Genomic DNA, 14,477 nt, shown 5'->3' on the forward strand with positions numbered 1-14,477 from the left:
GTTCTTTTACATTAACTACTCTCCCAGTCTCTCAGAATGTTAGTATTCTGTTGTTTGGTTGGTTAGGTCCTTTCCCTTCCCTCCCCTCCCATCCCCTCCCCCAAATTTGGAGAGTCCCTTAATTTGCGTATTGGTCATTTTGTATATATTTGGCAAACTTTTATGAAAATTTTCATCCCTTTTTCACCTCTGATATTTTCATCCATTATTTCCTCATTAATTTATCCCTTTTCTCTGTTCTCTCCTGTGGGAATCTCTATTAATTAGCTGTTTAAACATGTTAAACTGGCATTTTTTCTATCATTTTTCTCCAGTGCTCTGTCTCCAACTGTCTTTTGGCTCATTGCATGTTATTTCAACACCTCTGTTCATCATTTGAAAATAGAGATTTTAAAGCCTTGCAGCGTTGTTGTTAGAAATAAATGAAAGAATGTTGGCAAAGTACTTAGCTGAGAGCCAGGATTTTCAAACCCTTACCAAAGTTCATGCTGCTAACTTTATACTTGCTGCAAATATCCAAATATGTATTGCAGAATCCTTTCCTCTTTTTCTTCTCAGCCCTCTATCCTCATAAAACAAGCAAGCAGACAAATGAAAACTTGCTTGCCATTTTTCTGAGACTTTAGTTCTTCCAAATGATTGTAAATTCATTAATAGTATTAATTCCCTCCCAAGTATGAACATTAAATTAATTAGCATTTGAAATGTTTCTCTTGTTACTGCTAGTTAGTATATTTGTGATTTTCTGTCTTTCCCATCTTTCTTACTCCTAGCTTATCAGTCTACCAGTTCTATAGAGGCACCTGTTAATTATTAAAATATTCTAGAATTCCATTAATAATCAATATTGTATAGTATTTTAAGTGGCCTTCAATAATTTTTATTTTCATGTGTGTGCATAATGCCTTTCATTTTTGTATTTTCCTCCTCTTTTTTTATAGTATATTAGTAATTTGAAATATTACCCTGAACAAAACACTTTTTTAAAATGTCTTTATTTGTTCTTTCTGAAAAAACGTTGGTTTATTTAAATTAATGCAGATGGTCAGATGCTTAATTGGTGCTTGTTTTACCTTACAGATTGTCTTTGTTGTCATGTACCCATAACTTTCATTAGTTATAGGATTGTTTTTTTCCTCTTCTAGTGAAACGTTTTTTGATCTCTGCTTCTAGCTCTGCTTCCAGCTGCATGCCCCTGGACAAGTGACTTTATCTCCCTGGGTCTTTCTTCCCTCATCTATAAAATAAACAAAATGTTCTTAATATTTTCTGCTCTAAAATTCTTTGGTTCTATGTTAAACCTCTTTATCCAAGAGGCATTGATATAATCTCTCCTCATTGGCAGATGTCCAGATTCTACTCGTCCAGAAACTGTGCGCCCTTGTCTCCTCCCATGCAAAAAAGACTGCCTCGTGACAGCTTTCAGTGAGTGGACACCCTGTCCAAGGCTGTGCCAGTCAGGTAGGTGGGTGTGCTTCCTTCCCAAATGTTCTGATTGTTTTGCTTCTGCAAATTAAGGGAAATATTGTGGGAATAGAAACATCCTTCTTTCCTAGTTGCCTGTCACTCAAGGAGCAAGATTTGTAAAAGTTTAAAAATGAAATCTTGAATACTTAGATCCATCAGAACTTGGAAAAGAAAACATTTGCACTCACTACGTGTCATAATTTCACTGGCATTTATTGTAGGAGTAATTCCCTTCTACAAAACCTGTTGTGCATTTTGAATATCCATTCAAATTTAATTCCTTGTATAGCATCATCACCATCACAGTCTCTCTAGGGTTCCTGTGTGTTTGGATCCTGTGCTGGTCTGAAAGTATTATGTACCCCAGAAAAGCCATGCTTAGTCCTAATCCAATCTTGTTAGGGCAGCCATTTCTTTTCATCATGATTCAGTACTATAGGTTGGAATCTTTTGATTAGATTTCTCCATGGAGATGTGACACACCCAATTGTGGATAGTGATCTCTTGATTAGATGGAGATATGACTGCACCATTCCAGGTGGGTCTTGATTAGTTTACTGGAATCCTTTAAAAGAAGGAAACATTTCTGAGAGAGCCAGAAGTGAGAAAAATGACAGAAGCCTCAGAGCCGACAAAAGCTTCACAGCAAAGCTAACACAGATGCAAACATGTGGAGAACAGAGACACAGATGTTTGGAGATGCTTGGAGCCCTGCAGATGTTAAGAAAGCAAGAACCTAGACAGAACCAAGGAAAACCAAGAGATAAAGCCAGCTCTGGAGAAGTAAAGTGAGGAACCCCCGCGGAACAGAGGTTGGAAGCTGCAGAGCCCAGGAGCAAGGGACCAGCAGATGGCAGCCATGTGACTACCCAGCTGACAGAGGTGTTCCAGACCCATCAGCCTTTCTTTAACGACTGTAACCTCTTGTTGATGTCTTAGTCTGTTCACTTTCACTTCCTTAGAACTGTACAGTTATAACTTATTAAATTTCCTTTATAAAAGCTGTTTCACCTGCCCATGCCAAAAAAAAAAAAGAAAAAAGAAGCCATTTAATTTCTGGTATATCATATTCTGGCAGCTTGCAAACTAACACAGATCCCAATTCCAGGTAACTTCATTAGAATCTGAGACCTTAAGTCCTGTGCTTTCATCACTGAGAAATGTAAGCATGTGGAAAAATAAGGATAGATATATTCAGAAGTGTTGAACAAGTACAGAAACCAGTAATTTAAGATGTGTATTTCTTTATTCCAATGACCATGCATCTGGTATATTTCAATTGCTATGGTCCTGGATTCTTGACACCTAAATCCACAGGTTCTCTTTGCTAAAGAGACTCTTTTTCTTAGAACAGGTCTTTTCCCCAAATCTGATTGTATTCTCCTTATGAATTGGTTCGTGGAGAAATAGGATCACTCCTGGTCCTAAAGTTCCATTTATGCCTAAAATTTAGAATTAATAACTTCGTCTGTTTTCCTTACTCCTACATCCTAGGCCTTGGTCCTTTGGACCTTATTGCTATGGTAAAGAAAAGTAAATCCAAGAAAAGGAGAGAGAAAAAGAATACCCTGGTGTCCAGAGTAAAGGATTCTTATCCTCTCATCTCTGGTCTTTGCTTGATGTCAAGCAGGGTAGGGTCCTCGCTTGTTGCACAACCTCCTGAGTGAAGAAGAGGGAAGCGTGCTGTTCCTTGGAGAGAGGACTTTATTCAAACTGAGACCATTAACACCTTTGTAGAAGATTCTGCCCACAAGCATCTAGACTCCCATAGAGACTCACCTGTAGAAGGACTTCATGGGCATGGCATGAAGAGGTGGCCAGCATTGACATAGGTTTGAATGCCTCTTTAATTACCTCCCAGTGACTGGCAAAGACGTAGTGACAGCTGTTCAGAGATGATCATCCACATAGCCGTGTATTACATTGTTGGGGCGCTAGCACAAAGCTTTTGTAACAGTGCCGTTTCATAAGAAGAACTACCTACTGGCAGCCAGAATTTTGTGTGGCAGTTATCAAGGTTCTGCTGACACTTTAGGAAGGCATACTAACTTTGTTTGGTGACCAGGGATTACTTCATCTACTTCTATTCCACATATTACTGCTACATTCAAAAACATTCTCTCCGCTGCCTGCAAGTCTTCCCTCAGAAGTGGCTAAGAGTGGAGGAATCAGGGTATGTGAAATAACTGCTCGTCAAGTAACTTTTATTTCACTCCAGCTTCCTAACATTCAATTAGGTATTTAAATGGTTGGCATTGTAATAAAAATAGTTCAAAGCCTCTGCGGTCTCTTCTTGCCTCAGACTTCTCAAGCCTAAATAGTTTTTTCATAGCCTGACAGCATGGGGACCTGGAAAAGCAAAGATTCAATTTTCCTCTTCAGTCCTATTTACCTTTGTGCTTAGATTAGTCCCTGGGACTAAGATAGCATTTAATAAGCCTGAGGGCTATTATGTGTGGGAGAGAATATCTGGACCTATAAATCTGTGGTTCTCAAACTTTATTGTGCATCTGAATCACCTGGGGGTAATATTAAAATGAGGATTTCCATCTGCTTGACTAGAAATTCCGATTTCCGTAACTATGGGATGGATCCCAGAAACTTGCATTGTAAGAAGCTCCCCCAGAATGGTGATGCGCCCCCTCCTAATTCTGATAGCAGAAGACCATATAGCTGTGAACAAACACTGCTGGACTCTGGCCATGTGGCCCTTTGTTTAGCTCCTTGCATGTGCTAAGTTCTTCCTAGTTAGAGACGTCATATTATGTGATGGCCAAGAGCACAGACACGAAGCTGGGTAGCAGGGGCTGGATTCCCAGGTTCAGTGTGTGACATTGAACACATTGTTTTGTGAAATACCTGATGATATCTTTTGCTCATTTTTCTACTGTCATCTGTACTTTTCTCATTGATTTGTAGGCACTTGTTTATTTTTAAGCTGATTCTTTATATAGGTGTGTTTTTTCCAATTGGTTAATCTCTTTCTGCCTCAGTTTCCTCATATATAAAATGAGTATAGTGTTCACACCTACATATAGGGAAAGAATTTATACCACTGCCTGGCATTGAATACGTACTGGGAAAGTATTTTTATAGTGGTTCAGTGCCTTTACACATGCTGTGGATGAGGCCTGCCACTCTCCTCAACGGCCCCTCTCTGCTGGGGCCTCAGTCTACACATCCTGCAGGCACCTGCTTTTGTAGTGTTTCCTCAGAATGCTGTTTTCATCTCAGATTATGTTTGATCCTGTGCTAGATTGAAATGTGGCCCAGTTTAGACATGTTCATAATCTTGATTTGCATTCTTGTGAGTTTGAACGCACTGTAAATTGGATCCCTTGAAGATGTTATTTTAGTTAAGGAGTGACCCAATTGAATGAGGGTGGCCTCACTCTAGATTACTAGAGTCCTTTATAAGCAGAAGAAATTCAGATGTAGAGAGGAAGCTGCAAGGAGGAGCTGTGCATTGGAAGTCAAAGGAACCCAGAAGAGAAACGAGAGGACATCACTATGGGATGGGACAGCTAAGGAATCTCAAGGATTGTGTCAAGCTAGGACCAGAATGTTGCAGACTTTGGGGAGAAAGCATCACTTTGCTGATACTTGATTTTGGATTTCTAGTCTCGAAAATGTGAGCCAATAAATTCTCATTGTTTAAAGCAACCATTGTGTAGTGTTTAGCATAGAAGCCTGGGAAACTAAGACATAGCTCCTTTATGGCACTCAGCATGCATATCCTTCTTTAATGTCAGCCTCGTTAAGTTGTGGTGCATGAAGATGCAGGCCACTTCTGTCTTGTTCAGCACTGTTCCTTAAACTCAGCGTAATATGGGACATACAGTTGTCAGTCAATAAATATTTTCTGAATGGATAGTTGTCCTATGAAGATACAGAAAGGTATGGATTTGAAGCCAGGCATTTCTTTGAGAGTGTTCTTCCACAGATATTCTGGAAAATGAAGCCCTAGAACACCACTTCTCAAACTTAGATGTGCATAAAAGTCCCTTGGATATCTTATTACAGCGCAGACTCTGATTCAGTAGATCTGGATGGGGCCTGAAATTGCACCTTTCTAACAAGCTCCCAGGTGATGTCTATACTCTGAGTGGCAAAGCATTGAGTAGGTGCTTAGTTTGCCAGTGTGGCTGTGACAAATATCACAGACTGATTTTGTAGGCTAGAAGTCCCACATCCGAGTATTGGCAGGTCTTGCTTCCTCTGGAGTCTGTAGGGTTCTGGGGGTTTCTCCCCCATGTGGCTCGCTCGCTCTCGCTCTCTCTCTCTCTCTCTCTCTCTCTCTCTTTCTCCTCATGTCTGCTCCTCTCATATCCATTGACTTCTGACTTCTTCCTTGTCCAATTTCCTTTGCTTAAAATGACTTCAATAATATTGGATTAAGGCCTCATTCATTTTGATCGTACCTTAACTATTAACAGCACTTTCAAAGATCCTGTTTACAAACACTTATACCCATAGGACAGGGGCTTAGGATTTGAATATGTCTTTTCTCTGGGAATGGAGATCATTAGAAGATCCTGAGCAAGGCACTGACATGGTCAAGACTGTGAATGAGAAGTGTGGATTGGGGACAGACCAGCAGGTGGGGGTGGAGAGAAGGGGTTAACCTAAATAAGGAGGTAAGGAATAGCATTCCGAGGGGATGACTGGCCTGAAAAGGGAGTCATCTAGGCTGATGTTAGGTGGAGGACCTCTTTTCTACTGCTGTAGTTTCAGGGTTGGGTTATCAAAGTTGAGAAGAAGTCACGTCAGTGGTTTCCAAACTTTGCTGCACAATGAAATCACCTAATTGTTCAGAATCTCTGAACAATTCTGATGCCCTGTACCCAGACATTGGATTTAATAGACATAGGGTGTGACTTGGTCATCAAGATTTTTAAAAGCTCCCAGGTATTTCTAATGTGCAGCAAAGCCTGAGGATTACTGGATTATATGAATCAAAATACAAATCCATTTCAAACCTCTCATAAAGCCAAGGTGGTTCCAGGGGGTCAAGGGTAGTGATTTCTGAGTTAGAGAAGATGAGCTGTATTAGGTTTTGTTTGGTTCTGTCTGGGTCCGTGAGCTTAAATCCTTATGGCTTAAAGGTATTCTCAAGTAATTGAGCAGTCTCTAGCTAGTAGATATTATGCTTCCTTCTTCTTATTCCTCCTCCTCTGAATCTCTTCTTAAAATGATAGTCCCACATTCTTCTAAGCAAACCAAGCACTATCAAACTGTTACCCTGTTATGCCTCTCCAGTTTTTTTTTTACATGGGCAGGCACCGGACACCGAACCCGGGTCCTCGGGCATGGCAGGCAAGCATTCTTACCTGCTGAGCCACCGTGGCCCGCCCTCTCTCTCCAGTTTTTAAGGTACAGTAATAAATTAATCAAATTATCAAGAACTGGAGGTTTCAGTGGTAGAATTCTAACCTGCCATGCAGGAGACCTGGGTTTAATTCCTAGTCCATGTATTTCTACCCCCCCCCCCAAAAAAAAAAAAAAAACTAACACAAACAAGCAAGCAATCCAAACAGAAAAATAAACAAACAAAACATTAAAGTGGTGCTGCAATAAAGGGATACTCATATGGAAAAATAATGAAATATAGCCCCACCACACAGCATACAGAAAAATAAAAAGCTTTAAATATTATTAAGAACCATTTCTAGTTCTTTCCTTGCTATTTCCTCCCATATTTTCTTCTATCTATAAGGCAAATTATTGTCTGAAGTATCTAATGCATTTAATAACAGCAACAGTTTGCTGAGTGTAGTGGTTCTTAGCTCTGCAGACCCTTTTCAATGCACAGATGTCTGAAACTTGCCTCAGTCAGAATCTCTTCAGACTGAAGGCACATCTGCAATATGAAAACATTCCCCCGCTCTTTTAAGTGATTGGGGATAAGAACCACTCATTTGGTGCTTTATATTTTACAAGGTACCTTCACAAACATTTTAACCTATGTACGCATCATTGAAAACTGTTTGCCTATGTTCTGGAAATTAATTATCTTAGCCACTGCTGTCCAAACTATCAGATCTTGTGTTTTTACTTAAGGTCACAAATCAACAGTTTTTCCAAGTTTCTATCAAGCTATCTTTAAAGCTTCAATTTTTAATGACATGAAACTCCAAATACAAAAACATGAATTAGTACAATGCTAAACCAAAGTTTTAATCCTTAATACAGTGTATTTTTGAATAGCCATCAACTGTCAAAAAACAGTCATCAACTGATGGCCATTCGTGTTTTGACTATATCTCTAGTTATCTTTCTGTCCACTCTCAGTGGGTTACTTCCAAAATAGTTCACTTTAAATAATAATGCACTTTAAAATATGGTGAAATTTAAAACGTGAAAAAGATCCATGGAAGGGAAAGATATGCAGGGGATAAAGTTATTAGCTTGGAAGATAAAGTGTGGCATATTCAAAATAGCTCTTCCTATGAAGAAACCATGGTGCTAAGTATAAATTGTTTGTCGATCTCGGTAATTGATGGCTGAAAGAGCCCCTTTATCTTTCATCGCAAAGGGGCAAACTAGATGATAGTACCATGAAGCAGGAAGGCCTAAGGCAGACTGCTCCTGGAAAATGACAGAAAGACTTATTGGGTGACGTCTTTTTCCTCTTGCATCATTTCTCCTGGAATTATGTCTTGAGTTTCTGGTACCAAGGACAGTAACTTTTTTTTAATGTTTGTTACTATTTTGTGTTCTTCAGTATCTATTCCTCTGTATGCTGATATGATGGTACTTGCCATACAATAACATTCACTTGTTGGTATGTCTATATGTTTCCTGGACGGAGTGTGAAATTTAGAAGGAAGGGATCTTGTGATTTTATTGATGTGTTTCAAGGCTTATCACAATTCCTGGCACTTGATAGACTTTGAATGAATGAATAATGAACCCCATATCTATACCCCAACTCGTTCTTTCATTCTTAAACATTTTCCTTGCATTTAGATGAAATCACAGCATTAACAGATTATTCAAGGTGTCTAGGCCTATTAAGGAAAGTGGTGTTGGTTATTTTGAATATCAGATAGGCCAAGAACAGCCTATTCTGGACTTCAGAATTTGACTCACTCAGATGCACACAAACACTTTCCCTCTTTAGTTACCCCTTTCAGGCATGCAGTCCTTTCGTTAGCTCACCTGTACCTTTGTATAATAGGGCACTGGGCAATAGAGTGCTAATTTACTCTCCAATAATGAGAAGTCCACTGGGTATGAATGACTTAGGCTTTGGGCCTGGAACACTAGGCCCCAACATGATGTTGAATGTGATCTAATGCATTTTTTTCCTTAGAAAAATGACTCAACTTAAATTGTGGGCTATGTTATCTATTCCAGTGTTTTTGGAGTAATTAAATAAAATAAGATCACATATATTGCCCTAGCCCCAACCTGGATTCCTTTGTTTTTACAGGCAGCATTAGGGGTGAATTGTTCCCTTTTGTCTCTAATTTAAAGCCCCTAGATTACTACATAGTTCTAGTGCTCAATAAATATTCCTGATATTTAAGTAAGAGGAATGACTTACACTCCTATAAAAGGATTTCTGCTGATAAAATTCATGAAAGGTACCTTCTCCCTATTATAGGGGAAAAAAGTTAATGGATAAAATTCTTCTAACTAAAAATTCTTTATCTTTTTTTCCTCCCATGTGTATCTTCCTTAAAATTTAGTACTTATCACTATTAATACTCAATATATGATATTATCTTATTTGGTAGAAAAAAATAGGACTAGAGATTGATGTACATTTACAAGGACCTGGAACCACAGTGTCATGCAGCTGGAATTTTCTTTACCGTCTGCGATGGCGCAGGAAGTAAGTCTAATCATACATAACTAACATGTGAGGGACCCCATGCTCAGAAATATGAAGGAAATGGTCTAAGGTTATTCAGCATGTTAGAGACAGAGCCTGAGTCAGAATCCAGATACCTCTGACTCCAGGATTTATCTATTTTCACACCAGGACAAATTACCTCCTGCACCCATAGGTACAGCTCATCTTGCTTGTTTACTAACAACTTAAGAATTTGAAGTCTGCTACCCTCTCACCAAGACCTAGGCCTTGCACATTACAGAGTACACATTACTTTCTAGAATGCTATCTTATTAATTTTCACGACAGTCGTATGACACAGGAAATGCTATTTTATTAGTCATGTACTATAGATGAAGTGAAAATCTCCTCAAGGGAAACAGTCACGGTCTCACGATTCGAAAGGAACACAAATAAATCAAGAGACACTCTTCAATGGCACTACATTGCCTGGCTGATAACATCGTACAGTTATAGAAGGTAAAGCTAGACAAGTTCAAACTCTTTTACTGAAAACCTATAACTGCAATAAAATGCTTCATCTCACTGCTTCCTATCAAATTAATAGAAATAGCTATAATTTACTGATATGCATTATTCTATTTAATTTTCACCTGTACCCTTTATGGAAGAAGTTATTACTCCATTTTATGTGTGAAGAAGAAATCAAGTCTTAGAGATGACCCGAGGTTGCAGAATTAATAAAAGGCAAAATCATGGTGGGATCTTAGGTTTGTAACATCTGTTGAATACTCCCAAGACCTAAATCCTTGCCCCCTCCACAGAGTTTGTCCTGATTCTTCAGGTGTCACTAATTACTCCTTGCTCTTAAATCCCATAACTCTGTCTGAATTACATTCATTCTAGTTATTGGTAAAGGTCTTCCTCAAGGAATATGAATGTCTTGAGGGCTGGAACTTACCTTTTCAGTCATCCCCAATAGTGCCTACTATAGAATAGTGCTTTAAGACAGAATAAAACTCAGTATACCGATCAAATATATACATGCCAGTTAGAACCAACCAGCTTGAACAAACCCAGTAAACCCTCAAAAGGAGAGTTGTTTTTTGCCTTTGCGAGTAAATTTCTTTCATTAATGATTTGTGTGGCTTACTGAAAGCACACACGCAATAGAAGGTATGGCACTTAGAGAATCACATTTGACTCTGCTTGCCAGGCAAACATGGCTTAAAGGGAAATATATTCCATTCTTTTATTTATTTGTTTGCATATTTATTCAATAATTCATTTATCTGTCAGCCTATGTATTTCTTTATTATTGTTCCACAAAGTGGTGTGATATCTCATTGGAAGCAAAACCTATTTAATTGCTATTTCCTAAAAGACATTTCCCACTGGAATGTCATATTTTAACAAGGGTTACTGGCTGAAGTAGAGGTGACTGCTTTCAGCGACATAGAAGAAATACAATACAAGAATATATAGGGTTTCTTTTTTTAAAATAAAACACAAGGGTATAACATTGAGATGCAAAAGTAAGGTCACATGCAATCTTTCAGTTGCCTAGAGTGAACCAAGGGTGAAACTTAGAATAATTTGAACAAGTTTCTGCAAGTATGTTCTAGGACTTTCCAGCCCAGAATTACCTGGGATGTCATAACCCTCAGAAATTCTGATTTTAAAGTCAGGACCTGAGCCCCAAAATCTACATTTTTAAGCAAACTTTCTTAAAGATTCTAAGAAAAACTAATGTTTCAGAATCACTGAACTAGAGAAATATTTACTTTACTATTGAACAAAATTTCATTTAAGAAATGTGTAATGAATACCTAATAAATTGTTCTAATATAATTGATTTTGGTTTTCAAAGATCAAAACTGTTTAAGCTACCTGAGGCAATGAAAAAGGTGCTTGTTGGGAAGTTATTACAAGAAATCATACTGATGCCCAAGGTTAGAAGAAAAATCAAATCAATTTGGACCTAATGGAGACTAAGAATGAAAACAGGAACAGAGGTACCTCGCTTCCTCTTGTAGGGCCAGTGTGATTCCCCCTGTTTCTGTCTCTCTCTGTGCATCTGCTTCCTGCCCCTTCTAACTGGCTTTCTCTGAAGCTCAAACTCTCATAAATAGCAGGTACATAGCCCCATAATGGTTACACCAGTTCATATGTAATCATTTAACTCCAACACCTAGCATTGACATAAGCTTCCATTCAGGCTCTTTATTCAACTTAGAAGGAAGAGAATCTGGCAGCCCAGGTTGTATTTTTGTACCATATCACTCAGTCACTCAGCAGCCTGGGCACTAGCGTCCTCAGGTCAGAGTCCCATCTCCAAGCAAGGGGTCAGTGAGACACAGAGGCAGCAGGGACTCAGTGCGGGAGCATTTCCCTATGATGGGGCTGTGAAGTTTGGGCACTGAGACTGACCTCCCAGGACCCCCAGCTCATCTCTTTGGGGGACGGGGGGAGTGATAATTCAGAATGAGACTTGTTCCCTCCTATCATGAGGGAGCTCCAGATTCTCAGATATAGGCAAAAAGTACTTACAATCTGCTAGCATGTTCTCAACTCAGAGGCCATCATCTTTTGACTTCAGAGCCTGGGTTGGGAAGCAAACTCCTGTAAATTTGGTAGAAACAGAGAAAAGGAATAAGAACCTGCAGGGAATATAAATATCAGATAATAGCACCTACTTGTGGAAGGCAAACTAGGTGGGTCAGATTTTTTACTTCAAACAACAAAAATATGCAGTGTGTGCACTTAAAATCGTATCAAAATGCGTGATTCCTATTACTATTCTCTCGTGTTGGTTGTCTTATTCAGTAATTCAATAATAATTCAACCAATAATTCAAACAAAGACAAATAAAAAAGCAAAGAGAATAAACAAATGTAGAAATTGGTACATGAAGCAGTTATGAAACCCACTGTTATGTCTCGTTAGTTTGCATCTAACAGGTGCTTTAAAGCACTATTCATCTCCTTCACTGGGCAATCAAGCTCATTACCATAAATCAGCCCTAAGGCCACATGGATATTTATAATGATTTATTGCCACCAGTGGTGGCAAAATCTGTGCGTTTTTTTTTTTTTAATGGGAATGCTTTCTTTTCAAAATGCTTTTCCTTCTTACTGAATTTGTTCTCCTGCCTAGAATTTCTCTGTGAACAATCCAATATGATCCTTATTTGCTTTATGGGTGGAATGGTTTGCTTTTCAGAAGTCAGAGTACCCATTTAAATTAGGATTAATTTACTTATTTGTTGGTTTTTTACCTTTCATGCACTTCCTATGAAGAAACAGGATATCTTTATTTTTTATTTAGCTGGGGTGTTACTTTAAGTTTATTAAATCATCTTGTACAATTAAAAAGTATAATTATTTTACATTTCCTTGGTTTTGGTCCCATTTTAATATGATTCTAAATTAGAATGTGGTTTCTGGAGGTTTTGGACTCCCTGGATTAGCTGATATGATAGTAGATTCATAAACTGTTTAATTTGTATTACCATAACAAAGCCTGGAGTTAGAGATTGAGTTAAATTGACAAAATCATAAAATGTCAATTTGGAACTCTGGATTTTATAAGAACAGCAAATAATTTGTATATAATAAAAAATCAGGATATTATTAAATGCATGCTTAAAATGAAGTACATTGCTCATGGTTTAGACAAACAACTTTTATGTGTCCCTTCATAGAAGGAATCTTGAAGTTCCTTCAAAATTAGGTTATGGTACATAGAAGATTCAAATAGAATATCTACTGAATGACATTCTTTTAATGATATGGAATAAAATATCCAAAAATAAGTGTGCCAAGAATGATATATTCTCTGCCCTTTGATATCTTTTCAGGTTAAATTTAATTGGTTCTGAGATCTAAAATGTGGTTGTCTTAACTATGTTTTCAGACCTTATGGATGCTAACCACTGTAAGAATGCAGAGCGCATTGAAGTGGTGATAAGTTCTGTTGGAAGTGTATTTTCTAACTTGAGCCAGTTATTTCCTCTCTTATTGCTGAATGACGACAATGTTTATTGCATTGATATTTGATGACATCTGTTTAGCACTTTTAATTATCTTCTGTCTTGAGCTTCTCTCTAATCCATCCATGTATAGCAGAAAGAATTTGAACTTTTGAATCTTACAGAGTTGTGGTGGACTCCCAGTTTTGCCACTTCTTAACTGAATGTCCTGAAATTTAGTCAATCTCTGTGTGACTCTATATGCTCATTTTAACATAGATGTAAGATGTAATATCTGTAAGGTAATTTATTTTGAAGGATATTACTATCCCATGTAAAGAGGCTACTCAGCAGTAGTTATAATTCATTTTTTGACTTCAATTTGGTATTTAGTGCTCCCCACTCAAATAAGAGATAAGATTTAAGATCCGTAAGCATTCAGGACATGAAAATAATTAATTTTAGAAATAGGAAATGTGTGTGCATATGACATTTATTTGTGTAGGTGTAAAACACAGACACTCTGATGAGCAGGGCAGTAATAGAAATGCAGTAAATATAATTAAATTGCATGCGTGGAATACAAATTATATCATACATGAACAGCAACGTCCTACAAGGTCTTGGAGGTGGAGGAGGTCTGCACTAAGACCCAACTTCACCCTACTCCCATGCCCAAATTCAGAACCAGCTGAGAGTTCAAAATATCAGCTTATTACAGATAAAACTACATTTGAAATTGTAGTTTGGGAGGACAGAAACAATGGGCCTGTTCCCAAAATTAGACAGACTTAGCTAGGGTGAGGAGAGTCCAGGTACAGGGACAGCTATGGATGTGTGTCCTCCTTCATATAAAGAGTCATCAGCCTGGGCTTCACCTTCATAGATTGGAGCTATGCACCTTTGTGAACTCAAGTCCTCCCTTCCACAATTCCTTTACATCTTTCTAGTTATCCTGGCCTCGTTTCTGACCAGGCTTGCTTCAACTTGTTCAAACCTTCACTTGCTGCTCCTTCTCCCTGAAATGCTCTTATCCCAACCCATTGCATGAATATCTTTGCAACAGCACTTTGTTTTCAGTTTAAATGCCATACCCTCAGAGAGTCTTTCTCTGGCTATCTTATTTTAAAATCCCCCTTCTCCCTGCTCTCTTTTTTGCCATTACCTTATGTTACTTTGCTCATACCACTTAACCATTATCCCGACTAGAAAATAAGTTCGGTGACTGGTGCACCATTG

At 38.3% G+C, this 14,477-nt stretch overlaps 1 protein-coding gene across 1 annotated transcript in view; it reads left to right on the top strand.

Moving 5' to 3' along the window:
- THSD7B (thrombospondin type 1 domain containing 7B) overlaps nt 1-14,477 on the top strand; it is a 535,886-nt gene that overhangs the window by 173,155 nt on the left and 348,254 nt on the right. Inside the window, exon 8 of the mRNA XM_077151771.1 lies at nt 1,346-1,461. Coding sequence (XP_077007886.1) covers nt 1,346-1,461 — 116 coding nt within the window. The remainder of the gene's footprint in view (nt 1-1,345; nt 1,462-14,477) is intronic.

This window comes from Tamandua tetradactyla, chromosome 3 (assembly GCF_023851605.1).
Source record: "Tamandua tetradactyla isolate mTamTet1 chromosome 3, mTamTet1.pri, whole genome shotgun sequence".
Classification (NCBI taxonomy): Eukaryota; Metazoa; Chordata; class Mammalia; order Pilosa; family Myrmecophagidae; genus Tamandua; species Tamandua tetradactyla.